Raw genomic sequence first — 24,721 nt, forward strand, 5'->3', positions numbered from 1 at the left:
CAGCCACCCATAGGCAGCTGGAGAACTATCATCTATTCAAAGAAACTGGGCGCTTGAGACAGCGGGGAAATCAAACTCAGTAAAGAATTACAGGCGTCCCATCCCCCCTCCCCCGGCGTGAAACCGTTCTCGAGAGCCAAACTTTTTTCGTAAATTCCTAGCTCCCTTAGGACACTAAGACGCCACCACGGTTACAGAATCGCATCAACACCGGGTTCAAGAAACGTTGTATTTCTTTCTTCCTATGTACAAAAATAGCCCTGCACACTCGGGGCACAAGCACAAACCGGTGCAGTAGAATCCCGTAATAACCCCAAACTCCGCCAGTGATACGCCCGTCAAGAATCCAATTGATCTAAGCCCAAACCTGAGACTGACAAAAAGACAAAAGAGAAAAAAAAAAAAAAAAAAAATCCTGTGATCCAGGTCCCAAATTTCCCCTAAAACGCCAAACCCATATATAGAAGAGTTCTCACACAGTCGCTTTGATTGTCGACAAGAGACCTGGGATCTCTTCGTCGATATGTATGCTCCATAATCCACCGTGAACAAAACAGATGGCCTAATATAAAAAAAGAACTCAAGGAAATTATGCGTTATTTCAGGCTCTCATGAGGGATTCGACCAAAATCCCCGTAGCGTCATATTTGCTACGACCAATTCGGCCGTCTCCTTGCCAATTTCGTCGATGGCACGAGATGAGAGGGTTAGCGAGTTGTAGAATAAATGCTGGCTGGGATCTTCGCACACGCCACCGGACTGGGAAAGCTCATCGTCCTGATCGTTGGCTACGTCCCTGCCCACCCGCATCGAACGTCGTCTGCTGGTCGGCTTCTTCTCGTCTTTGCCATCTTTGGGCACTGCTAATGAAGTTTTGACGGTCTTGGGCTTTTTCTCAGTCGCATTGACGCACGGAGAGGCAACCTCGCGGAACATCTTTTCTTCTGGGCGCCCTCCGACACCGTTCTGGTCGACATAGCCGTGGTCGCGGAGTTGACGCTCCGCAATCATCTCGGTCACGTACTCTTGTAAATCGTAGATTATTGCATCCCGAACAAGAGGCACAGCCGAAGGAGGCACGGAAGTCGCTGGTGTAGCCGGGTCAGCATTGGGCTGAGCTGTTGTCGTCGGTTTGGGTGCTGCTGCGTTCTCCCGCTCTTCCGCCTGTTGCGCTGCCTCCCGATCACTGGTCCTCACCCATTCCTCGATGGCGTTCTGGAGCCTGTTGTTCCAGCGCTCCGTCAAGGTTGCGGCGTTTCGCATTTGTTCGGCCTTGGAGTGCGCAGATGGCAGATTGGGCCTCTCAGTCTTCCACCCGGGCGTTAGAGTTGCGTCGAAAATCATGGGAACAATGATGCGGAACGGCTCGGCAATCTGCTGGTCGGGAACAGCCCGAGCGCCGTCGCCAACTGTGACAGCAGGCTGCCGCAACTTGGGGAGGTAGTCTGGTCGAGAGGCGTCGTCCCGAGCTCGGAAGTTGGAGTATGCGATGGAACTCTCGTTAGACGAGGCTTTGAAAAGCTTCTCAATGTTTGCGATGGCATCCTTGACCATGTCGTCGACCGCAAACTGGCCGGTTGTGAGGGGTAGGGCCGCCAGATTCCAAACATCCCAGTGGCCAAAGTTAAAGACCCAGATCGTCTCCTTTGGAGATTTGCTTGGCTTTGGTCGAGAGAGGAATTCAGATACCTGCATGCCGAAATCAGGGACATGCCATGGCACGGGGAAGTGATCCGGATACCACGAGTAATCGCGGCCTGGTGAGGAGGTCTTGTCTTTGGGCGAATCCCTTACAGCCTTGTCCACTGCAGTGGCGTAAAGGCTGTTGGAGCATAGTGACCGTGTCGGTGGTTTCGGTACCAACGAGATATATGTCGTACATTCCAACTGGCAGATTTGTATTTTGTCAGCCCCAGTAAAGCCCAGAGATAGCTCTCAGAATGTTAAGTAGGAAAGCGGTAACTAACCTCTTCGCACATGACCTCTGGCCATGCCATGTCACCCTTCTTGGTATCGGGAAGGGTGGTTATATCACTTGCTCCAAATACAACAACCCTCAGGCCTGCAGCCTCGCTCGAATCGCTGACAACATCACTCGCCTTGCCGCTAGCCCAGCCGATCCACTCACTATATCCCCGGCCCAAGGCAACATCGGAGGCGCGTTGCGGTAGAGAGTGCGTGAGGAGGAGAACCGCAGCTATACAGGCGATCACCTGAAGATACAGCTTGTGGCCGCTGCGGAACATCCGACTCGACAGCCAGACGAGCACTGCGCGGCACCCATATTGATCGAAAAAACTTTGTTGTCCATCCAGAGACATGTAGTGGTATTGAGGTGAGCCATTGTTGACAGTCATGGCGGCGGTACGGTAGCTTCCCCAGTGATGACTTCACCTTGAATCTCAAGGCAACATGAGAAGATGACAGACGGGGCAAAGAGTGAGACCCTTTTGTTCTATTAGGGGGACTTTGAAGCAAAGTACTGTACTGGTTGTAATCAGGGCGGAGGCAAGAGTGACCACAACCTGCGACCAGTATCGTTAAGGAGTTATTCTTAGTGCTGTACGCGTGGTCGAGCTAGACTGAGTCGTTATACCAGGGTCTGTCCTTGTAGCGTGTTGGTTAAGCTTCCCACGAGAATGGGTCTAGGAAGGCTAGTCTGGATTAGATCCTGTATAAATATATTTCAGAAAGAAAAGAAGAAACCCGCGAAGAATGTTCAATGGAAAAAGAGAGAGTAAAGAAATCTAGAAATTGGGAATCTTGACCCGAGAAAACAATAGCCTCCAAGCAGCTACCAGAGCGGAACGGTCCCAGCTCCCCGGGGAGTGGAGGGGGGGTGGAGTATCGGAGGAGAGAAAAAGTATGATGACGGCGGTGGCCAAGGAGGACGAGATGACGATTAGCCACGAATGCGGCATTGAACGGTAGGGGATGTGGGAGGCCAGTGGAGTAGACGCGAGCTCCGCAGTAGGCACATAGTCAGGAACGCCAATGGCACCCCGACAGGCTGACCCTGACAGCCAAGCCGGAGGGGTTGGTCGCGGCTCCTAAGCCTGGTTTCGTTTGATCAACGGAGGCCAAGAATTCGACAACACAACTACTTTAGCCATTCTGAAACCAACATTCAAGTCAAGTCTTGCCCTGGAAAAATATATGCTTCTATTTTGAATTAAACCCCGAATTTGTCTGAATCAATCAAAGAGATATTTTGTGAAATTTCACAGAGGCAAAGGAGGAATGGCTGGGCTGTGATCAAACACAGCGTCTTTTGTACAATACCGATCTAGTCTAATTACAGTAGTTCTTACCACCGGTAACTGCCAAAAATGGATCCATCATCCTTCACCCTCAAGTAAGCCGCCCAGGATAAAAGGTTTCCGAGGAGGGTAGATGATCTACTTCTCTGACCACCCTCAAAAAAAAAAAAAAAGTAAGTCCTAAAGTCTAACTGAGAGGGACCGATAGATACATCTAGGCGCACAGAAATCAATTGAAAGGGTCCAGTTGCATGCCCTGTTACTTGGCAACACGACCCTGAGGCACAGGGGAATTAACAATTGCTTCCACGCTGAATATCATACAAGGTCTGCGCCCACCTGTCCGCGTCACTAAATAAATAAAAATAAAATAGAAACCCTTATCATATTGGGGAGAGTCGTGCGTTCAGCATTTCAGTGACGTCCTTTTTTTTCCCCTGTTGCTCCCAAATGCCGCGTTCGTATCTGAACGAGGCAACAAGCTGACGGGAAATTACAGTAGCGTATCGCCGCTGCAGTTCCTGGAAAGGGGTTGTGGGTCACGGGCCGCTGTTTCCTTGTTCGCTCCTTGGCCTTCTACCGTGCAGTTGCTGTTACCCTGAGCCGGACTTTTGTTCTCGCCGCCTCAGGCATTGAACTCCGTACCAAGGAATCCTTTGTCGACAGTGGCATATCATCTCGTAAAGTTATAAACACGGCCTGTATAGACAGACATACTGCAAACTGAAACGCAAAAGTCACTGCAATAGGCATGAGTGTTTGTCCAGACTAACTGATCATTGCGCACAACTCGGATTAACACCCGTCCTGCCTCTCTCAAAATGGTTGCTAGCTCCGCGGGGCTGTACAGCATGCTTTTCAATGCACACGTGAACGGGAAACTTACGCGTCCTTTTCTAGCAAAGACTGAGCACATTTCGCCCACATACCGAAGAAACGAAAAACTGGGATAACCTCATGCTACTGTACACTAACTTTAGTACAGAAATGGAATGAGAAATTCAAAACCCGAACCAATTCCGGGAACATGTTTTTTTTTTTTTTTAGCCGGAAATAAGCATTGCAACTCAGGTGACTCGCACGACGGTATAGTAGAGAAGAAACAAAAACAAAGTGGCTACGTCGATGTTGGACTAGCGGGTAGCATTTGTCTCTTTTGACCCATTGTAGGTAATCAAGTCCCCAATGTTTTTATAAACCAGGCGCAACTGCAAACACTCTGGGCGGCTCAATCACGACAGAACTGCACCTCCCAATAGACCACAAGCGCCGAAACCCATGAATAGCCATTTCTGGGGAAACCCAGGTCCTCCAAACTCGGGATCGAGCCCGCTGGTCCCGGGGAAGAAGGCGGCCACCAGCCCGGCGATCCAGTAGATGGACCCCGTGAATGCTGCCATGCGCAGCGAGTCCCGGGCCAGTTCGGGACTCAGCCGTTTGGGACCAGACGTGTCTTGCAGGTACGGCCGCCAGGTGAGGAAGAGCGTGGCGAGTCCTAGGATCACCGAGAGGGTGATGGTCTGCGCATTATGGAATCTATATGGGCCGTATCATTTGCGAGGTTGCGATTTTGTTAGTAGTGTTGCGGGGCCCAAAATCCGATGAAGCCAACCAAAGCTCTAAGTTGGCAATGGCTAAGCCTGGCAACCCAGTAGTTAAGCAAAACCCGACCCGACTTACTTTGCGTGCGGAGGCCATCTGGGGTTGTAGACATGAGTCTCGTTCCAGTCGGCTATGATTGCGCCAAAAAGGAGGCCGATACAATCGATGGTGAGAAGGACTCGGCCGAGCATCTTCTTTTTTTTTTTTTTCTCGTGTCGTCTGCGTATCTTGATGGTTTGTATCAAAGGGATAGAACCCAGGCGCGCTGGTCCTCTGTAGCTGTGTTTCAAGTTTCACAAAGTACCAAACAACGTAAGCCAGTCGTCTTTCAAAAATCCCACGGTGTTTTCTACTTGAAGCGGTATGTTTTGTGGCTGCCCTAGTGTTCATGACTTCCGTCATCGAAAGCCGGACGTCCGCGTGGTCCAATAACATCAGGCCAGGAGCGGTCTGGCGTACACAGGCATACGCCCTCTTTACCGGCTTTGCTTATTCCCAGAACTACAATAGGTACGGTTACAGCCTTACTCAGAATCATGGGCTATTCAGTAGTTTCCCCTCACCAATTGAACTCCCTAAATGAAGCTAGCAATAACATCCACGTCTAGGTGGTAGGTCCCATGGTTGGCACATTGTAGTCAATCCTCGGGTTCGGGTTGTATGTGCCATATATCGACAAAAAAGTATTAAATATTAAATACAAACTAAAGACCCACAATTTGTCTGTAAGCTTGAAGCTAAGAGAAAGCAGGACCTTGCTGGTTCACCAATCCCTCTCTGTCTGCGCAGCCCTCATTGTCAAAAATCCCAGCGTGGCACCCAAAATCCAGCGCAGGTGAGTTGAGTGAGTGTGTGTGTGTGGTATTCATCCGAGAGATCGGCTCCAAAGAAACATTATATTTTCCGCCATATCCGGCAGATCCCCTTCGAGTCTACTATTATAATAAAGGAAAATACTATTTCTTGTCGACTCACTACAAATTCATTATCTCACATTGACCAACCTCTCTCGCCCCAAAAGCAGAGCATCGAAGCGCCGTGCCACTGTCAGGTTTTTTTTTTTGGTTTTTTTTGTCCACCAAAAAAAAAAAGCCCGTCCTTTGGGGCAGACAACACCTCCAGGGATTGAATCCACTCAGCACACAGCGCCTATCCGACCGCCGTCCCACATTCATTCCTTTGCGTTGTGCGATTTCCGTCTCCCCCCTCCTTTTCACAAGCTTGAGTATCCGCCGTCACAAGTGTTGCTACTGCATGCTATTTACGCACTCTTTTTTTTTCTCCCTTGTCAATTTCTAACGAGCACATGCTTCAAGATAAAGTACTAGGCCCGCACACAAAAAGAAAAAAAAAGTGCAAAACATTCTTTCAAATCGATATTATTTCTTACCCAGTCTTCCTATACTCATACCCACAGTCGCACCAAAGTCCATCGAAAGTTCTCGATGAACGTGAAGAATCTCATCGCATGAGGCAAGTCTGAGTGGGACAAGACTTGACGAGGCAAAGGGCAAGAAGAAGAAGAAAAAGAAGAAAAAAAATCCCAATCCAGACAAAGCCGCCGGCCGGCTCCCTTCACCAGCTAGTACACCCGCCCGCCTTTGTCTTCCCCGAACGAATGCAATCCATTTCTTTCTCTTACTGTCTAACCCACCCCGGGGGCAAACGACCTACACGACAAGGAAAAATATTGGAGCGCTTCCTCCTCCACACCCTCGGCGAGCCGATACTCCGTCAGTCAGCGATTCGATCAAGCCCCCCCCCCAAAAGGCTCACAACTAGACACCAAGCGGATGCATGCCATATCAAGCAAAGGCTTACAGACGGCCGCAGAGCCTCAGCAAGCTCCCGGACACGTACACAGACGTCGAGCGACACTCCTGGGTATCGAGCCTGTCAGAAAGTCGGTCCGACCGCTGCTGGGGAACGCTCTCCTACGGCAACGACGTCCAACCTGGACCACTCCTCTCGACTTCACACGACTTTACGCAGCATACATAATTACACAAAATTCACACATTAAAGGATCAGTCCAAGTGGACTGGAGACGGGTCGGGAAAAAAAAGTATTACACAAGACACAGGCTTTGGCTTTTCTGCACCAACCATTCCAACCAACCCCCTGCCCTAAGTATTTTACATGAAGAGATGAAAATAACGACGTCATCTTTGGCACCTCAAGTGAGGATAGAATTTCGTTTAATTTCTGCCACCAGGAACTGGAGCATTTTTGAACGAGGAATAATAGACTTGTCAAAAGCTCGAGATGCTTGAAAAAGACCCTGGGTGCGAACGATTGAGGATCGCCGAACGGGGCGCCTCCCTGGCTCTGTCCCACCTTTTACCAATCCAAATCATCAACAGAATTCCGAAGCGCAGATGAGCCCCCGCCCCATTGAGCAAGCGCTCAAGAATCGTGGTGCTCAAATGCAAAAAAAAATAATCCCATCCTTTGGCCTCTCTTCCAATACCGGTTGTGTTATTTCGGTATTGTTTTGAATTGCTCTTCATTGAAAGCAACATGGTCATGTGTGACCCAAAAAAGAAAACCCTTGGCCTGACTCCCATATGCACTAGAGAAGGGGGGGAAATGTAAACAGCAGTCCCACCCAGCAACAGAGTCAAGTGGCCGCTGTGTTCGGTGGGGTTTGCTGAGACGCCTGAACTCCGCTGCAAGTATGCAAGGAAATCCAATGCTGCATTTAAATAAGCTCCTGCTCCCTAGCACACGCCAATCATGGGTGTGCGCCCCAGACCATCTCCAAAGGCCTTTGGTACGCCCAAGAAGTTTGGCTGAATGGAGTCTAGGGACATGTAGGAATGGTTATCTTCCTAGCCTCAAAACCCCATGCGAGTGGGCTAAAGCCACGATCAGCCGAGGCCATGGAAACCAATATCTTCCTAGTGCGCCGATTGCTGCATAAACCTCATAACGCAACATCATCGCGCGTACAAAACACTGACATTCTTCAAAGAGCGATCCATCCCTAGCCCCAAGCCCCATAGTATTATTGGGCGGGTAGGAACAGGTGGCGTCGCGATGCAGAGGGCATCTGAAGAGCAGAGCCAACACCGCGTACTTGGTGTCCTGTGAAAGGACTTGATCGAGCTCCTGAGAACTCGCTCAATCCTCCTCAGAGGTGCTGACTTGATAATCACCGTCGTGAGCTTCCTACTCCTCCTCAGAGCTGACATCGCTGTCCTCTTCATCCGCGGGTTCCTGTGAGGCAAGCTCATTCGCACCCGGCGGCTCCTGGCTGCCGCTGCCTTGTCGGCCTTTGTTCGCAGTATACTGGGCTTTGAGCTTTTCGAGATGCTCAAGCTTGCGCTCTTGTTCACCCTTGCCCATGGGCTTGTTCTTTTTGGGCTTCTGTGTACGTCCGGCAATAGCTGGTGGGGCTTGTGCCGGCGGTGGAGCTGTTGCTTGAGCGCTCCTCAACATTGATTCTACATTTGCTCGGAACCCCTTGATTCCCGAACACATGAGATCGTAGAGTTTGTTAAGCGCATCGGTCGATAGCTGTTCAATCTCGAGTTCCAACTCGCCGTCACCATTCTCCTGTTACACGGGAACTGACGTCAGCACAGAGTTCCTACTTGAAAAGCAACATCTACGAAAGACCAAATAATAATGCCCACAGAGGAGCGTTTGAACGAACGAGAAGGCATCTCTGCTTACCTCTTGGTTGGTGTCCTTTTTGATGACGGCGACAGCTTGCTCGAGATAGGTGCCATCCAGCTCGTTGATACCGTTGGCAATTGCTTCTTTCTCAATCGTGCTCATAACACGCTTGCTAGCCTTCTTGCCTCCGGCTCCACTGGCCTTCTTGTTGCCCCCAGCCGCCTTCTTATTCGGCGGTGCATTGCCAGCTGCCGCGGCCTTCTTGGCCTTGGCGGCAGGTTTTGGCTTGGATGCAGGCGTGCTGGCTTCCAACTCAGCGAGCTTCTTCTTCTTGTCTCCAAGATCCTTGTTGAGCATCTGGATGATGGACATCAAAATGTCAAGCTTTGAAGTATCGGATGGGTCTGCGCTGTTTGCCACCTCCTCTGTGTACTGCTCTTTGTGCTTTGTAATACTAGCATCGACAGCATCGATCTTTTTCTTGAGCTCACGAATCTGATCCAGGTGTGCGGCAGGTACCTCAGGCTCCGGTTCACTAGCCGGGCCCTCGTCATCCGACTCGTCTTTGATCCCTCCGCTCGGACTAGAAGCGGAGGTTCGACGCGCTGGAGCCCTGCTCGCATGCTTGGCGACATAGGCATCGATACCGGCCCACTTATCTTGAAAGTACGCCTCGAGGTTGCGAGCCAGCGCATGAACATCAGTGCCCGCGGGGTTAAATGTGAAGCAGTTGTTTAACATCAGGTCGAAATCGGCCTTGAAATCGGCTGCACTACGATACTTGCCTTCCTGCAACTTTGCTGTCATCGTCCCCAGGTCCATGGGCTTCTTGATGATGCTGTAATAACCGGGAGCGCCGTCACGAGTCTCATCGACTGGTTTCGCAAAGATCCAAGCAATGCCATGGCTTTTGGGTTTCGCAAGATCCTTCAAGATGTCATCGCAGTACTTCAAGTCAGGAGAGAGTTTCTTCTTCTTGGAACCTTTGCCGTCGTAGCCGAGTTCCTTCTTCGGTGGATGGATTGGTCTCTTCGGCCGGTCGTCATCTTTCGAGTCCCGTCTTACCGCTGGCGCAGCGTGAATGGGACTCTGAACGATCTTCTCTACAGGCGCAGGAGGTGGGGGCGGTTTTGCCGGCGCCGGTGCTGGCTTAGGCTTAGGCTGTGTGGCCGCCCGAGGTTCTGTGTGTCTTGTCGAGGAAGCGGCTTTCGACTGACTCGAAGACGGTTTGTTAAGCTCGTCCAACGGTGTGTCTACAAGTTTATAAAGAACGCTCTCGAGCAAGCTGATGGCAGACTTAGTAACATCATGCATTGCTCCGTTGAAGTAGTACGAGTTGAGGACCAGGAGGTCGAGATCGGCTTTGAATTCACCAATGGTCTTGTATACTCCAGACCGCAGGTTGCGCTCCATCAGTCCGATATCCATCGGCTTCTTGACCTTGCTGTTGTAGCTTTCAGCCAGCACGGGCCAAAGCTTTGCGACAGAATCTTTGAAATTGCCTCCTGCCTTGGTCTTCTTGACGCTACCCAAAGCTCTCCGAATTTCGCGATTAGCAAATTCGGAAATCGGCTTGTCGTAGGATGTGGGATGCATGATGCTTCCAGGTAAGGCTCTGATGGGTTTCGGAACAAGCTTTTGAGCGGATTCCTCCCAACCCTCTGGATCGACGTCCATGGGCTCATGGGCGAAAGGCGCCACATCCACCTCAGCAGCCTCTGCCTCGGACTTATCGTCGGCAGCTACAGCTGAGCTTTTCTGTAAGTCAATCTTGGGTTCTCTTTCTGAGTCTTTTTTGGCTGTAGCAGTCTCAGCATCGGGCTCCGTCGCGCGTGACTCGGTCTTCGCACGTTTGGCCGCGGGCTCGTCAGGTGTGTCATCCTCGCGCTCACGGGCAACCTTATTAGTCTGCGATGGGGCTTCGGTCATGCTGGTATCTTGGTTTTCCGCAGCACTGGCATCCTGCGATGCATCAATGGCCAAGTTCGAGATGCTAGGAGGATTCACGCTTGAATCGGTCGTTGCTTGGTTTTCAGAGGCAACCTTGTCTTCTCTTCCCTTATCCTCATCCGTCTTTGTGGGCGCCAATTCTTCTGATTGCTTGGTTGCTGGTGAGGCTGCAGGTTTCGTGTCTGACTTTGGAGAGGCAGCGCCGCTGGCCCCCGTCTTTGCATCTGGTGCTGTCGACGGTGCCTCTGACATTTCGGTATCTTTGGATTCGGCAGCATCTTCCATGGACTCATCCGGTTTTGAATTTTCGTTTGCTGAACTTTCAACAGCTGGTTTGACCTCGTCTTCCTCTTTCGCTGGTTTTGACTCGGCCTTCGAGTCATCCTCGTCGGATTTTGCAGACGTTCCATTAGCGGCGGGTGCTTTGCTATCATCAGCCTCTGGTTTTGCCTTGTCATCTTTATCGTCTGACTTCATGTCGGTGTCATCCGCTGTTGGTATCGTCGCCTCAGTTGTAATCGACTTGTTGGAGGAGAATGCGTCTGAGTTCTGAGCGTGGTTGGATGAAAGCTTGGCTGTGTCCGCATCGGTCTCTGTCGCGGGGTCCGTCGTGGCCTTTATCTGAGCTTCTGGAGACGACTTGACACCATTCGGCGTCGGGGAATGTCTAAACCACAAGAAACTTTAGCATCCGACCATCTCGAGTTTGTGCCCAATATCAAGCACGGTGAAAGGTAAGATGTATTGCGAGGTAATGTGTCTAGTAAAAGGAGGCCACGCTTGCTCTCACGTTAGCGCTCGTAGTTGGGCTTACCCTTCAACACCATTGCTGGTGGCAACTGAGTCTTCGCCTCCAAGTGACGCCATTTTGACTGCTTGTTTCTGGTCGACAGCAGTCGAATCTGGTTGAGGGGAGGCCATGACTGCCATTCGGAGCTGGAGTGAACGGCCTACTCCAGAAAATGCGGCATCAAAGGAAGCTAACTTAACAACGGCGGTTTAGCTTATTTGCACTCAGCAGACAGAAAACGGACCGACGAGAAATTTTATGAGCGCTGGGGTCGGAGTAGCTAAACGACCAGATGCTATTCCCCCGTCGCAAACGGAGACAAAGGCGGGGCGGCCGGCGCAGCAACGCCAACAGTGAGGTAAAACTGAAAGAGAGGTTGAAAGGCAAATTGATCAATCAGGGCAGCCAATCGGGATATCAAAAATGAGATGGCTAGCCCCGATGCGGAGGATTTCGCACTTGCTATCCGTCTGACAGGTTGATGGCAGGCCTATGGCCAGATGCGCCGCGATTGAATGCACGATTGCCGGTGGCTGGGCAGCAACAAAAGTCAAGCTTTGATTGCTTGCGCGAGCTGGACTTGGGTGACAACTCTTGCCTATGACACTTTGCGCCGACACAGAGTACAAAATAAAAGAAATATGATGTCAAAGAGATATCGTGCTGTGTAGAAGCGAACCTTATCTCCCGAAAGGTCTGATGGGAGTATCCAGGACACTTGTCGCGATGGTGACATGTGGGCAATTTCTGTCTGCTCTACTGGAGCTTGGAGCTTTCGGTCGCAATGTGGTCCGTGCGTTCAAGGTGAGGAAGGGAAGACATCGCTGCCACCAGCTGCTGGCCGGGGAAGCGCGCCCACAGCTTCACACCAAACCGAAGCTGGTTAAAGACGGTGTGGACTGAAACATGATGTGCAATCCATCTCCAGAATTTCTGAAGATGTTTTGGTAGAAGTGAGGCATGATAGAATAACAAGAATTGTATGTGAACAAGTTGATAGGCCGATTGGTGCATCGTGAAAGTACAGGATGCAGGTGTAGAGGACGAAAGTATGCTCAAAACTGCAGCACTAGATTTGCGACTATGAAAGCTAACACTTACGCCTGGAAGCCTATTAAATAAAATGATCACGACCTTATTATAAAAGGTCGTAGTTGATGGATATTTAATAGATAAATATCTTCCGCAGTTGAGTATCGACAGTTAATCGCACGTGACAAAACCTGTCTTCGAAGTTGGCGATTGATGCTTGTAGTGCGATGCGAATCTGAGTTTCTATGACGGCCGGCGACGCGTTGTTTCGTGTCGCAGAAACTGATTGGGTGCGATGCGCTGGGTGATTGGGCAGGCTGCTGATGCGGTCGAGTTGTGGTTGGTGCGAGGCAACGGCTTGGTGATGTTGGTGCCTGAGGCAGTCGGGGGTGCAGAAAGAAAAGGGAAATCTCAAGGACTTTTTTGCAAGTAAATTTGCGGAATTTTTGGATTCGGGGCCACATCTTATTTGTAGGAACCCCCCCAGCCGCGCCTCCCAGAGCTTTTTTTCATGGTTCCCTCAGACGGAAATCGCGCTAGCAGGGGTCTCGGCTGCACGAGCAGATGGTGCACCCAATCACACTGCTATATGTGGGTCCTACTGAGACGTGGGTGGACAGCCGGGCGCGGGACAAACAAGAAGGAACTTGGGAAATTGGAAGCCGATGGAGGCAAGTTCGAAGGACACCACACGCTTGCCTCGAGTAAGGTGGACAAGTGGGCGAGTGGACAAACAAGTGGACAAGACATGCCGGCGCGTTGCTCCAGCCCAGTCCACGCCAGGACTCTTGTAGATAAACTCTCAAATGCCCAACTCCGACCAACCCAACCATTGTGGCTTGACGACGGACTTTTTGCCATTAAACCATTTGGGCCAATGGTATGCGGCAGCATGTGAAGTTTTTCAACTATGAATCGTCCCGACGATTCCGACTCTTTTTGGTTTGATGAGTCATCTATGCCATAACAAGGGCGCGTCATTCACATGAAGGATCATGTGATTGCGCAGATCAGTCCTGGGTAGAGAGTCACGTGCTCATGGCAATCATCTATCTCCAAGGCCCCGCAATTGAATTCCTTTTTGATCGCGCAAGAGGTGCACAGACCATGCTTCACACTAATCAGTATCGCATCCCGCTGCTCGCCAATCCGTCTTGCCCGCCTTTTTTGGTGGGTCTTTTTGGGCGGGCAAAAAAAAGTTCGGAGCTTCAAAAAAATTTCCCTGGGCGGTTTGTTTGTTGACCGCATACGAGAGGACATTGGCAACTCTATCACAACCAAACAATTCGCACAGCAAGGCAGCAGACAACAACAGCTGCTCTATTCAAGCTGTGCCAAAGCTGCATGGCTTGTCTTGCCCACTAGTCATCCTCCCGTATTTTTAACAGCCACCGAATCACATTATCTACGATGTCGACCAAAAGAAAAACGCCAGCCAAGCTGGCTCCGCCGGTTCTCAAACAGAGCGCCAAACAAGCCTTCAAGACGAGGATTGATGAGTCACGGACGGCCGTTACCGCAGGCAAGGTTGCAGAAGCTCGAGATATACCGGCACAGGAGACGGTTGAGATATCAAGCGACTCTAGCGACGACGATGACGACGACATGTCGACTGGTGAGGCGGATCACACCCAGAAGAACCCCGAAAAAGCATCACAAATCCAAGAAACTCCCGCGAAACCCTCCTCGTCGATAAACACAAAATCCGCTCGGCTACCAAATGGCAAGGCGGCCACTCCAGAAGATGCCCCTGGTTCAGACTCGGAGCCTCAATCCCCCACCTTTGGCGAGCTCGCGCGCAACAGGACAGTCGATGTTCAGGAAGCACTCCAACAGCAACAGCAGGGCTCCTCATTAGCGACTGCACCCCATCAGGCGGTCGCCCCGCCGTCGCTAGAGTCGCTCGGCACGGTTCTCACCCAGGCGCTTCGCTCCGACGACACGGAGCTGCTCGAATCGTGTCTGCAAACTACTGATTTGAATGCCGTGCGCGCCACCATTCAGCGTCTCGACTCTGGTCTTGCCGCAAGCCTGCTTACCCGCCTCGCATCGAGGATGCACCGGCGACCGGGGCGCGCCTCCACCCTGATCAGCTGGGTGCAGTGGACGCTGATTGCGCACGGCGGCGCCCTTGCCGCGCAGCCCGACCTGCAGCGCAAGCTGGCTGAGCTGAACCGCGTTCTTGAGGAGCGCTCAAGAGGTCTGAACAGCTTGCTGGTACTCAAGGGGAAACTGGACATGTTGGAGGCGCAAATGCAGCTGAGGAGGGGAGCAAGCCGGTCAGGTCGCAGCCGTAACGCGATCAACAGGGAGAGCTCTAGTGAGGAGGAGAGCGAGGCAAGGAACGTGGTCTACGTGGAGGGTGAGGAGGACCAGACGAAGGATGCGAGGGCTGAGGTTGAAGACGACCAGTTTGACATCTCGGCCGTCAACGGAGTCGATTCGGACTCTGACGAGGAGGACGAGGACGAAGACATGGATGATGCAAACGACTTGCGACGGGCGGCAGGTGCGGAGAACCTGGATGACGACGAGGTGGATTTTGACGATGTGGATGATGAATCAGGCGAGGACGATAGTGACGTTGACGCCGCGGCACCGCCCGCCAAGGTGCAAAAAACATCTTCCGCTTTTCCCAAGAGGAGATGAGGATGATTTAAAAAAAAAAAAGGCTTGTAGCATTAGACGGTGTCAGGCAGCCATTGCATTTGAACTGTTGATAAGGTGTAATGTGCCTGAGTGTTTATTCTTCTTTCCCCTAGAACTAGTATAAAGTCTTGGCAGTAAATGTGCAGTGCCTATAGTAGCATATTTCCGCACTCGAACTCATCTGTTCTCACTGTTTTGATAAGCTGGATACTTCTTTGGGTGGTTGGTTGCATGATCAGTGTTTGGACTCTTTTGATTTCGTGCCGGGGTGGGGATCTATTTCCATGAACCGTTTTGACCGAATAGAGATGATAGACTGGCTGCACCGCAATCATGAGCCGAACTTTCAACCCAGGCAAAACAACCTCGGTGATGGAAACTTGGGTTCATTTTTAGTTGCCTATGTTATGTATCGGCGCAATGAACAGAGGTATGGTTGGTGTGAACTAGTCTAAATTATTGTTGTTGGCCAATAGCAAACTTTATGGTAACTTGGAATATTTCCGGGTTGTGAAATAAAAACTCAAAAAAGTATTCCCAACAAAAAAAAAAAAAAAGGTTTAGAGAGAGAACCAAATATTTTCTACAATACCAAGCGTGGCGTCAGTTAAATCCTTTGACTTGAACAACAAAGATCAAATGCCAACATATTCATCCTCGCACTGTCGTTCCAGACACAAAACATATGCTGCAGCTACCCACATGCTTATGCGCAAAGTAAACCCCCAGTTGAAAGACCCTGCGGGGGAACTCCGTCGTGTCTAAAGCCTCATTTATGCGTACCTTGGGGCATGCTTGTGGCCGCAATTCAGGGTCCAAAATAAGTAAACGTTTGCATGTCTCTAGGAAGCAAATCTAGATGCTGATCTCGACACCATTTTCTACTACACACCGCCTCGTGGTTATGCACTACTTTCCGCCTTCAAATCTTCCTCGACCTGCTTCTTGACAATCTCCCTCACTTCCTGCCAGTTCGCGGCCACCTCAATCACCCTCTTCTCCTTTTCTGCCAACCCAACAAAGTCATCTGGTAGGACCTGCTTTGTAAAGTCGAAATCCTTTTCGTCCTTGAGCGCAAGCTCGACGGCGCCAGAGAACTTGGCCGGATGGGCCGTGGAAAGCGAGATGTGCGGGACGCTAGGGGCCCTCGACATTGACCTCTTGGCTCCTGCAACACCGACGGCAGAGTGCGGGTCAAGAACGTACTTGGTGGATTTGTACATTTCCGCGATCATCTCGAGGGTCTGGCTGTCGCTCACACGCTCACTTTCAAAGACCTTGCGGCCATTCTCCATGATTTCAGGGTGGACCGGACCGAAACCTCCGGTAGTCTTGAGGGACTTGTACCATGCCACAACTTCCTGGCCGGCTTGCTTCTTGTTGAACTCGTCATTAAGGCCAGCCGTAGCAGCGAACTCTAGATGCGACGAATGCGTTAGAAGTGCCTAGAAGAAGAAATGACAGGAAATCATACCCTTGGCAAGAAACCACATTGTTCGCTCAAAATTGCTCGACACCAAGATGTCCATCGCCGGGCTGAGAGTCTCCTTGCAGCCCTCCTCGTGAGCTTTTACGCCATCTTGAGGCAGACCACCTGCGGCCTCCTCGGGGCTTGCAGGCTTCTTCTCGTAACGACCCGTCTTCCAAAACCTGTCAAGAATGTCGTTCCTAAAAGAGAATATTAGCACCAAATTGGTCTTACAAATGGCATTGAATGATAACTCACTCGTTTGTCGCAACTGTAGATTGTAGCTATTTGTCAGTGCGTCCTAGATCCAAATGGTGAGATAGCAGCAGAATGTCGACTTACCGACCAGCTTGTCCACGGGCAACCCCATCTTTTGTGCAAAGTATCCAGCGAGGATGTTACCAAAGTTACCGGTGGGTGTGACGAAGCGGACTTTGTCGCCGACCTTGAACGTCTCCGGTGACGCCCTGGCCAAGGCAAAGTACGAGTGGAAGTAGTACACGATCTGGGCCAAGATCCTTGACCAGTTGATCGAGTTGACAGCACCCAGCCTCAATGTCGCATTCGAATCTGGGTCGCTGAACATGGCCTTGACGATATCTTGGCAATCGTCAAAGGTGCCGGTCACGGCAAGGTTGTGAACATTTTGGTCCAGCACCGTGGTCATCTGGGCCTCCTGGATGGGGCTCACACGACCCTTGGGGTACAGGATGAAGACGGAAACATCCTTTTTGTTGCGAAGACCATAGATGGCAGCCGAACCGGTCTTGAAGACAGTCAGCACCAGCGAGTAATAATGTACAGCATGTGAAGCGATAAACCTACGTCACCACTTGTTGCGCCAACCACCGTGAGGTGGTGCCTGTCTGCGTGTTGGTCAGCTCTGGAACGGGGTCTTTCTGTAGTCGTTACTGATCACGGTAAACCATACCTTTGCCCTCCTTCCCCTTATTTTTGCGAGTCAGAAAGTACTCGAAGAGGTTACCAAGGAATTGCAGCGCGCCTTTCAATAATATGTCAGCTCCATGTCCTGCCCCCCTGGCCAGTATAGCGGTCTGATATTTCTCCAAAACCACAACGTACAGTCCTTGAACGAGTAGCTGGGGCCATGGAACAGCTCCAGCAGGTGCAGGTTGTCTTCCAGCTTCACCAGCGGCACAACCTCGTTGGATCGAAAGGTCGAGTAGCTGCGCTCGACAAGCGCCCTGAGGTCTTCCGTCGGTACCTCGGCGGGGGAGATGTACAAGCTGAGAACCTTGACGGCAAGCTCGGTGTAGGGCAGGTCTTTCCAGCTTTGCTATCATCCAAGTGTGATTAGCCAGATGACAACACTAGATACGGATAACGGACCAAGGGGGCAAGCGTCAAACGTACCCACTCGGTTGCAGCGGGCACTTCCTCGGGCAGGAAAAGACCTCCATCAGCCGCGAGACCTTTAAGAACGACAGTCTCGAACGAGAGCTGTAGGGCGCAAAGAATTGGTTGACCATTAGTATTCCATACTTTCTGAGTTGACTTGGCATGGCAGCAGGATGTACCCCATAATCGTCTCCCCTTGTGGAGAGATATGTCTGTGAAGGAGAGTGCGACTTCTCCGACACCCCGTTGGTTGCAGTACCGTTTTCCATTGTCAAATTGCAGCGCTGGTCACTTGGTAGGCAGGGTTTGTAGTTGCAAAATTTGTCCAGTCTATGTCGTCGCGCGGCTCGCATCAGTCAAAATCAGTGTTAGTCAATTTCGCCCACCTCGCCCCGCGTCTTCCGATATCGGCTTGTAATAAATATTCTTATCGATATCAGTGGATACATGGGTGCAGTGCAGTTGGCGTTTTTAGGTCTCTCGTAAACGAAGTAGGTATCAGCCATCGCTTATTTGATGGCGCACTTTCCATTTCAATATAGGGACTTGTTGGCTCGATTATTTTCTCAATTTGATAACTTGGGATGTGTGACCACTGTCTGAAATGAAAGACCATATATGTTAGCTAGAACTAAAATTAATCTGGCGAATTCTGCGAAAGCTGGCTTATTGTGCCCATCTAACAACAAACTGCCATAAAAAGGCGACATAAGCTATGCGAGCCGCACGCAATTTGGTCCAAAAAAGAGAATGTCCCTGCAGCAAGCACTATGGCACGCGCGACCATATACGGGCGTACAACCAGCCTATGGCGTTTCACACCCATTCAGACAAATGTAAAAAGAGGCCATAAATATGGATGTTACAGTTGTGACATTTATGAAGAGCAAATGACAAAAGATTTGGACGTTGCCGGAATCGAACCGGCGACCTTCCGTAGTCGTTACTCATTGAACGATCGGAATCTTTCAATGCGAAACGGATATTATACCCCTAAACCAAACGCCCAGGTTGACGATTGTTGATGGACAGCTAAAAACTTGAATCTATATTGACAGTATGTTTTACTGTTTTGTTTTTACACAAGCAGCAAGAGGATGGTCCATGGCTTCAAGTATAAAATGGGATTTTAATTATGGCTATCTTTAGTTCCTTTTTTCATCCCTCTTTCTATTCCTCTTTCGTGTGTGGAATAGTTATGGAGCTTTTTCAATACCCCTCGATATACGTTGCGCGGTTTCACTAATAGCTTTTTCCCAGTCTCGTTGCGTGCTTCATTATGTCATCCCTTCTTATGCCAAAATTTCTTGCGCTGTGGCTTAAACAAATTAGACTAGATGTCTTCTGTTTATCACATGTTTTTTTTTTTGTACTGGTCTTTCTAGTTTTCTCTCTTCTAGATGCTCAAAAGCTGCTTTCGTTTAAATTTATCATAACCACAGTCCTCTCATTTGGAGTGTATCAAAAAAAGCTTAACTATTGTAAACACCTGTGGCAACGATCAAGAGCCACTGTCAATGGGGGGAACCATGCTCGTTTTCATACTGGTCCGAATATGAGAAGTATAATTACAAACACAGACTTCAATTGACCATGGTCAATCTAGCTGCCTACTTAGGTATGCTTTGGTTCGTCCTACATTGATACATCTCCAAAGGTTTAAATTGCGTGGATCGGCCAGACTGGATGAACTATCAACAAAACCCCAACACCAAGTTGTCAATGGCAAAGGAAATGAATGTAGACAGCGACCAGCTACTCCCATGGTCTAGATCTATTAGTCTGCGTAGTCTAAACTCACTTTCCAGGATAACTTTCCTAGGCATCAATTTTTTTAGGTTAGGTAGGAATTAGGAATCTTGAACACCAAGGATACTACTGCTGGATGCCTATTATGGGCGTATTTTGTAGTTTATGTTAGCCTGACGTATACAGACAGTCATGTGCGCAAAGACGTAGCGAGGGACCTGGGGCTCGGATTGCATGAAAAAAAATCCGATTTGGGATATTTACTCGCTTTCACTACACATGTACTCAACCATCTTCGCTGCAGTTGCCGGCGATAGATGTGAGAAAAAACAAAAAAGAAAAAAACAAAAAAAAAAAAAAAAGCATATAGAGAGTAGTACGTAACAAGCAAACCATGCAGAAAATAATAGGACCTAATGCAACATAATTTCCACGTATATGAGCCCAACAGGGTAATACTAATCCAGACATCACACAGCAGTGTGGTGTCAATATCGTGGAGATCATAAACAATCATGATATAATCTAGGTATGCTGCATACACCATCTTCCGAATCGCCATCCATAATGCTCATCTGAAAAACTCCAAAAAAAATCATATAAAGGAACGAAAAAAAAACCAGTGGATTTTAGACACCATTAAGAAACGCCATGTATGTATTCAACGACCAACTCCAAACGCTCAGATGCCCCAGCTACCACGTCTCTCTCTCACACCCCAAGCCAGCGGACTAATACTATCCAAGTCAGGATGTTGACGCGCCCACTCGTGAATGTACAGCTTGAGGGCCTTCCACCGCGGGCATCTATCTTGCTCCTTGGTATCGTCGTCCTCAGTCAATCGAATGTGGCCATTGGCACCCTTCTTCTTGCCGTCACCCCCACTGGCCATGTCAACCATACAGTCCATGAGCTCCGAGTCATTGCGTTGTAGCTCATGAATGTCGATCCTGGAGATCTTGGACAGCTCCTCGTCGTACACACGTGCCATTGCTGGATATCCTAAGCTGAGGTAATTATATACCTGCGTCACGAAGTGGTCCGTAAACTCGGCCTGGATCTGCTCATTCAGATCGGCAGCCGCCTTCTCCTTTCGCAGCCTTTCCTCGAGACCCGCTAGCATGTGAATGCCCTTGGCTTCGGCACTCCGCCTGTTCGTGTTACTAGAAGCGGGCGGTACCGTGGCAGCCGGCTTGGGGAGCTTCAGCGACGCAGGGCCGGCTGATTGCGTGCCCTTGGGTGAGGCAATGGGGGTGGGCTCCTCGCTCAACACCGTAGAAATGGTGTCAAATGTGCCAAAAGCGGCTGAGAACGGGTCTGTGGCTGCTGAACTGACTACGCTCGGGGTCTGTAACATGGCGGGACGCGCCACCGAGGCGAGTGCCGTGCCCGCCTCCGCCTCCGAAGTGTAGCAGTATCCGCGCCATAGACCCTTGGTTCCCGAGGGATCCCTGTTCGAAGCTTCGGGAATTCTTGCCCAAAGATGATCGGGCTCCATCTTTGTGCGCTTGGGTGAGGGACACATGCGGAATGTGATATCCTTACCCAGCATTGGCGGGCTGCGCAGGCGGAGCTGTTCGAGGTTCCTCTCAGATGACGGCATGTCTCTTCTAAAGCCTGCCCCAAAGGGACGACCGCCGCCATGGCGTTGGAAACCCGTCTCTGCGGGAATGAATGGCATGTCGCCCGCCCTGCCCGGTGGTGCTGAGGGGATATAAGGCATCTGGAACTCTCCAATGGGCTGTATAGGGGGCGGCGATTGCGAAGGAGCTGGCGTCTCTCCAATGGGCTTCAATGGACTGTGGCTAACGAGTGGCATGTGAGTCTCACCGATAGGTCCCCTCATGAAAGGTGAAGGGCCCGGACTGGGTGTCTGCTTGCGGCTTGAAGTCAGGAACATGGTGTCGGGCGGCGGGCTGTCCAGCTCCATCAGGTCGAGATCCTTAGTGTCAACCCGAGTTCTTGCCCGGCGATTGGCTGCATTCTGAGCCTCCTTAACGTGCCAGTTCATATCCTCGTCGGTCGAGTCTCGCTTGGGACGCTCGGTTCCCAAGAGCCTCAACTGCGGCCGGCCGCGAGGATCCAGCTCGTTCTCATCCTCAGAACCCTCGTCAACGACGAAATGCTCAGCTCCTCCTATCCTGGCGCTACTGTTGGGAAAGGCCGAAAGCGCTATCTCCTGCAGCCGCTTCTCAATCTCCTTCTTGGCCAGGTCAAACATGTGGTCGGCCGTCTCTTCGTCGCATGATTCCCTCCTCGACAAGTCCGTGATCCGGTGGTGCCGCTTTTTGCTGCGGTGCACCGAGTATATATGGTGGTGGTGGGGTACGATGTCGGTCTTGTCGGTAGGTCTAGTCGCCGGTCCCATGTCTCCCATCCTTCTTGATCGTCGTGACGAGTCAATGAGCTGGGGCGCAAAGCGCCTCCTCTCTTTACGGCAGTCATTTTGTGTCGAGGTCTCAAAGGTAACGGTATGTTGAGGAGATCTCGGAGAGGGCTCGGGTGAGGGATCTGGTGTCAGCTCGCCCACTGGACCAGGTCTTCGAATCTGCTGGAACGTCGTCTCTATCGGTATGGGGGCAAATCGCCGCTTTCCATCTTTGATGCCCTCCATGGCTGCGAAAGGAGCAACAGCTCGCGTGTCTCGTGAATGGCTATAGGATCTCAAAACTACCAACTTGGTTTCAGTTGTTGGTGTCTGAGGTGATTGTCTACTCTGCGCAAGTGGTCCAGTTCGATTGCGCAGAGCAAGCTAAGTGGTTTTCTGTGGCAAACTCAAGAGACTTTGGAAAGATCGGGGCAGCAAACGTGGATTACTAAAAGAGTGAAAGTATCAAGTATGGTATGAATGAGAAAATGACACAAAAAGACCAAGAGCCAGGTGTGGTGAGCACGAGGGCAAGTTGACTAGCAGTCTTTTTCCTATCTGACTCTGAAGACGTAATAGTAATAGGGTCTGGTAGTTGGGTCGTGGCGACTTTTTGGGACGGTTCCGTCTTTTAGTCAAAAAAAAAAAAAAAAAAAAAAAAAAAAAAAAAAAAAAAAAAAAAAAAAGAGGAAGACGGGATGAAAGAAGAAAAGGAGATCCCCGTTGGACTCGGCAGGTTGCTAAACAAACCCGGTTGCATGCTCGTGGTTCGTGACTACGAGGTGGGGAGACACCTGGGGAGACAAGACGGAACAGGTACAGGGCGGTCACAAGCGGGCGGGACGCTTCCCAGGGCTGCCGGGCCAGGGTCCAAGAACGCCCTTTCGTCAGTCGGGCAGGTGGGATTGACCTGGTTGGGTCTCATCCGTGAATTGAGTAAGGGTCGGAAGGAATTTTGCATAGGTAACATAGGTAGGTACGGTAGAAAATGGAGAATAACTGTTATCGGGTTTAGTACTTTTACAGTGTTGCAAAACGATCAAGCACTGAGAGCGAAGTATTGATTTCTTTCATCTCGACGCGTTGAATGTTCACATGACTTATGGCATAAAGAATAACCTACACTGTGGTTCGACTTGATCGGACCCCCTCACTCACCCCACTGTCGTCTTGGTACTACTCCCAGGCTGGCTCGCTTGGTGCCCACCCGTATTATTTTATTTTCTAAATTGTTTCCATTCTGGGTGACCTGACATCATCATGTTCCCCAAAAAAGCATAGGCTGGTAAGCCACTTACCCGTGCCTCGCGTGCTCACTCACACACAAAAACAATTGGACAGCCTGAGGATCAGAAATACGTAGCTAAACACAGGGAAAAAAAAAAAATAAGTCTCAAACGTTATTGAATGTTCCGCGATCGGGGGATCGTCCTCCAACGTCCCCCTCCCCCCCCATCCAAAAAGGTTGCACAGACTGACAAACATCCCTTGCTTCTTTATGGGTTCCCACAACGATGCGAAATTGGCAGTTAATAACTATCACTTGTACCAGATTTGATGTGTCAAGAATCGATCCACAGCTTTTTGCTTAGCCCTCACCGACAGGAACGCTTTGGTTTTAGTGCACTTACTCCATACTCCGTACAGAGGACATCAAAGACACCCCGGCCAAACACCACAAGAAAGACACCCGACCCACTCCGTACGAGTGGGCACGCGTGGTTGGTTGGGCTTTGGTTTCTGCCACTGCATCATCCACGGGATCCACGAGTAATAACGTTCAATCCAACGACCTCAACGGTGAATGAGACAGCGCAGAATAGCTCAACGATGCAGCTTGGTTGATCCAGTTTGGGCCGGAACAGTCGCCTTGGGTTCCAAGTGGGCCTAGACTAGGTACATAGCAGTAAAGTTAGCTAGCTGCAAGTGTGGGCTGTGACCATAAATCATAATATAAGGTAACCATGGAGCAGTTTGGTTTGTTCAGTCAGGTACGGACGGACGCCAACAAGAAAAAAATGGTAATCAAAGCAGCCATTAATTGTCCATAGCATGATATTGAACTCGCAGCAAACCCCTCTCATGCCATCCAATCCTAACAGACCCGGACCGCAAAGGGAAAGGAAGTATCCGCCGAAGTCGGACCATGGTTGCTTGGAAAAATCAATTAGACTCGGTACCAGACGTAGTAAACCCGGACAAGAGAAGAAGAAGAAGAAGAAGAAAAAAAGAAGGAACGAAAAGAAGCATTATCAGAGCACACTATCTAGCAGAAGCAAGGTGCTGATCCCTTCCCAAGCGGTCAAGAGCAAACCACAAAAAGCTTGCCCCCCGCGTCCATCCCCCACATCAGTTTGGCGGAAAGGAATGCCAAGAAGCTAGATGAGGTAGTGACACCAGAGTCTGGACCTTTTGCTGCACTGCATCTCTTCACCGCCGCGACCTGACCTACCGGACAAGGTTTGTTGGAGTGGGGATTTCTTTCTTTCTTTTTTTTTTTTTTGCCACGATTATACTACAACCTATTACGTGAAACTTGTGGCCAAAGCAAGGCGGCTTGCAACATACAGAAGTACGTGGTAATTGCAAGACATTTTGCCGGGTATGTCAAGTGTTTGGATGAGGAGGTTGTGCAGCTTGCGCCCGCCCGGTCTGGGAGACCGGTGAAAGCTCGGATTACCACATAAGTCAAGGGATGATTACTTATCGCGAGAAGAGTAGTTCATTTTACCCTTATCAGACTTTGGGAATTCCCCCTCACGGAGATATGCGAATATTGCATCCTAATACGTGTCAGTATAACCGGATCTCTGGAATTATGGGCAATTTAGGTACGTAACTAAGAATTAAAGCGGATAACTGACACTACTTTG

The 24,721-nt window shown here is 50.3% G+C and overlaps 6 protein-coding genes across 6 annotated transcripts; 1 reads left to right on the forward strand and 5 right to left on the reverse strand.

The window, feature by feature from the left end:
• Window positions 1–241: 241 nt before the first annotated feature.
• On the reverse strand, window positions 242–2,815 carry PgNI_04474 (uncharacterized protein). The gene is made up of 2 exons (XM_031124519.1): window positions 1,968–2,815; window positions 242–1,887 (listed from the first exon to the last, which is right to left on the reverse strand). Exons 1-2 carry the CDS (start codon window positions 2,355–2,357, stop codon window positions 610–612), a joined length of 1,668 nt encoding a protein of 555 aa, XP_030985357.1. The 5' UTR covers window positions 2,358–2,815; the 3' UTR covers window positions 242–609.
• Window positions 2,816–4,214: 1,399 nt separating this feature from the next.
• Window positions 4,215–5,213, reverse strand: PgNI_04475 (uncharacterized protein). The gene is made up of 2 exons (XM_031124520.1): window positions 4,941–5,213; window positions 4,215–4,796 (listed from the first exon to the last, which is right to left on the reverse strand). The coding sequence occupies exons 1-2, from the start codon at window positions 5,051–5,053 to the stop codon at window positions 4,493–4,495; spliced, it is 417 nt and encodes a 138-aa protein (XP_030985358.1). The 5' UTR covers window positions 5,054–5,213; the 3' UTR covers window positions 4,215–4,492.
• Window positions 5,214–6,625: 1,412 nt separating this feature from the next.
• PgNI_04476 (uncharacterized protein) lies at window positions 6,626–12,664 on the reverse strand. Its single transcript, XM_031124521.1, has 4 exons — window positions 12,325–12,664; window positions 11,248–11,417; window positions 8,541–11,100; window positions 6,626–8,420 (listed from the first exon to the last, which is right to left on the reverse strand). Exons 2-4 carry the CDS (start codon window positions 11,361–11,363, stop codon window positions 8,034–8,036), a joined length of 3,063 nt encoding a protein of 1,020 aa, XP_030985355.1. The 5' UTR covers window positions 11,364–11,417; window positions 12,325–12,664; the 3' UTR covers window positions 6,626–8,033.
• Window positions 12,665–13,665: 1,001 nt separating this feature from the next.
• On the forward strand, window positions 13,666–14,904 carry PgNI_04477 (uncharacterized protein; the record flags this gene model as incomplete). The annotated part of the gene is made up of 1 exon (XM_031124522.1): window positions 13,666–14,904. One exon carries the CDS (start codon window positions 13,666–13,668, stop codon window positions 14,902–14,904), a length of 1,239 nt encoding a protein of 412 aa, XP_030985356.1.
• Window positions 14,905–15,628: 724 nt separating this feature from the next.
• PgNI_04478 (uncharacterized protein) lies at window positions 15,629–18,164 on the reverse strand. Its single transcript, XM_031124523.1, has 9 exons — window positions 17,911–18,164; window positions 17,747–17,833; window positions 17,456–17,669; window positions 17,304–17,375; window positions 17,198–17,238; window positions 16,715–17,138; window positions 16,631–16,643; window positions 16,379–16,572; window positions 15,629–16,321 (listed from the first exon to the last, which is right to left on the reverse strand). The coding sequence occupies exons 1-9, from the start codon at window positions 18,082–18,084 to the stop codon at window positions 15,807–15,809; spliced, it is 1,734 nt and encodes a 577-aa protein (XP_030985359.1). The 5' UTR covers window positions 18,085–18,164; the 3' UTR covers window positions 15,629–15,806.
• A 1,998-nt stretch (window positions 18,165–20,162) lies between these two features.
• On the reverse strand, window positions 20,163–22,094 carry PgNI_04479 (uncharacterized protein; the record flags this gene model as incomplete). The annotated part of the gene is made up of 1 exon (XM_031124524.1): window positions 20,163–22,094. The coding sequence occupies one exon, from the start codon at window positions 22,092–22,094 to the stop codon at window positions 20,163–20,165; it is 1,932 nt and encodes a 643-aa protein (XP_030985360.1).
• Window positions 22,095–24,721: the final 2,627 nt, after the last annotated feature.

This window comes from Pyricularia grisea, assembly GCF_004355905.1.
Source record: "Pyricularia grisea strain NI907 chromosome Unknown Pyricularia_grisea_NI907_Scaffold_2, whole genome shotgun sequence".
Lineage (NCBI taxonomy): Eukaryota > Fungi > Ascomycota > Sordariomycetes > Magnaporthales > Pyriculariaceae > Pyricularia > Pyricularia grisea.

Excerpts from the sequence above, each read along its gene's own strand:
- PgNI_04475 (XM_031124520.1), bottom strand. The coding sequence starts at position 5,053 with ATGCTCGGCCGAGTCCTTCTCACCATCGATTGTATCGGCCTCCTTTTT. Across the intron at positions 4,797-4,940 it reads AGATGGCCTCCGCACGCAAA|ATTCCATAATGCGCAGACCA; the intron begins GTAAGTCGGGTC and ends CGGCCCATATAG.
- PgNI_04476 (XM_031124521.1), bottom strand. The coding sequence starts at position 11,363 with ATGGCAGTCATGGCCTCCCCTCAACCAGATTCGACTGCTGTCGACCAG. Across the intron at positions 11,101-11,247 it reads ACCAGCAATGGTGTTGAAGG|ACATTCCCCGACGCCGAATG; the intron begins GTAAGCCCAACT and ends CTTGTGGTTTAG. Across the intron at positions 8,421-8,540 it reads AAAAGGACACCAACCAAGAG|GAGAATGGTGACGGCGAGTT; the intron begins GTAAGCAGAGAT and ends CCCGTGTAACAG.
- PgNI_04478 (XM_031124523.1), bottom strand. The coding sequence starts at position 18,084 with ATGCGAGCCGCGCGACGACATAGACTGGACAAATTTTGCAACTACAAA. Across the intron at positions 17,834-17,910 it reads CAAGGGGAGACGATTATGGG|CTCTCGTTCGAGACTGTCGT; the intron begins GTACATCCTGCT and ends TGCGCCCTACAG. Across the intron at positions 16,322-16,378 it reads AATGTGGTTTCTTGCCAAGG|AGTTCGCTGCTACGGCTGGC; the intron begins GTATGATTTCCT and ends CGTCGCATCTAG.
- PgNI_04474 (XM_031124519.1), bottom strand. The coding sequence starts at position 2,357 with ATGACTGTCAACAATGGCTCACCTCAATACCACTACATGTCTCTGGAT. Across the intron at positions 1,888-1,967 it reads CAGAGGTCATGTGCGAAGAG|TTGGAATGTACGACATATAT; the intron begins GTTAGTTACCGC and ends CAAATCTGCCAG.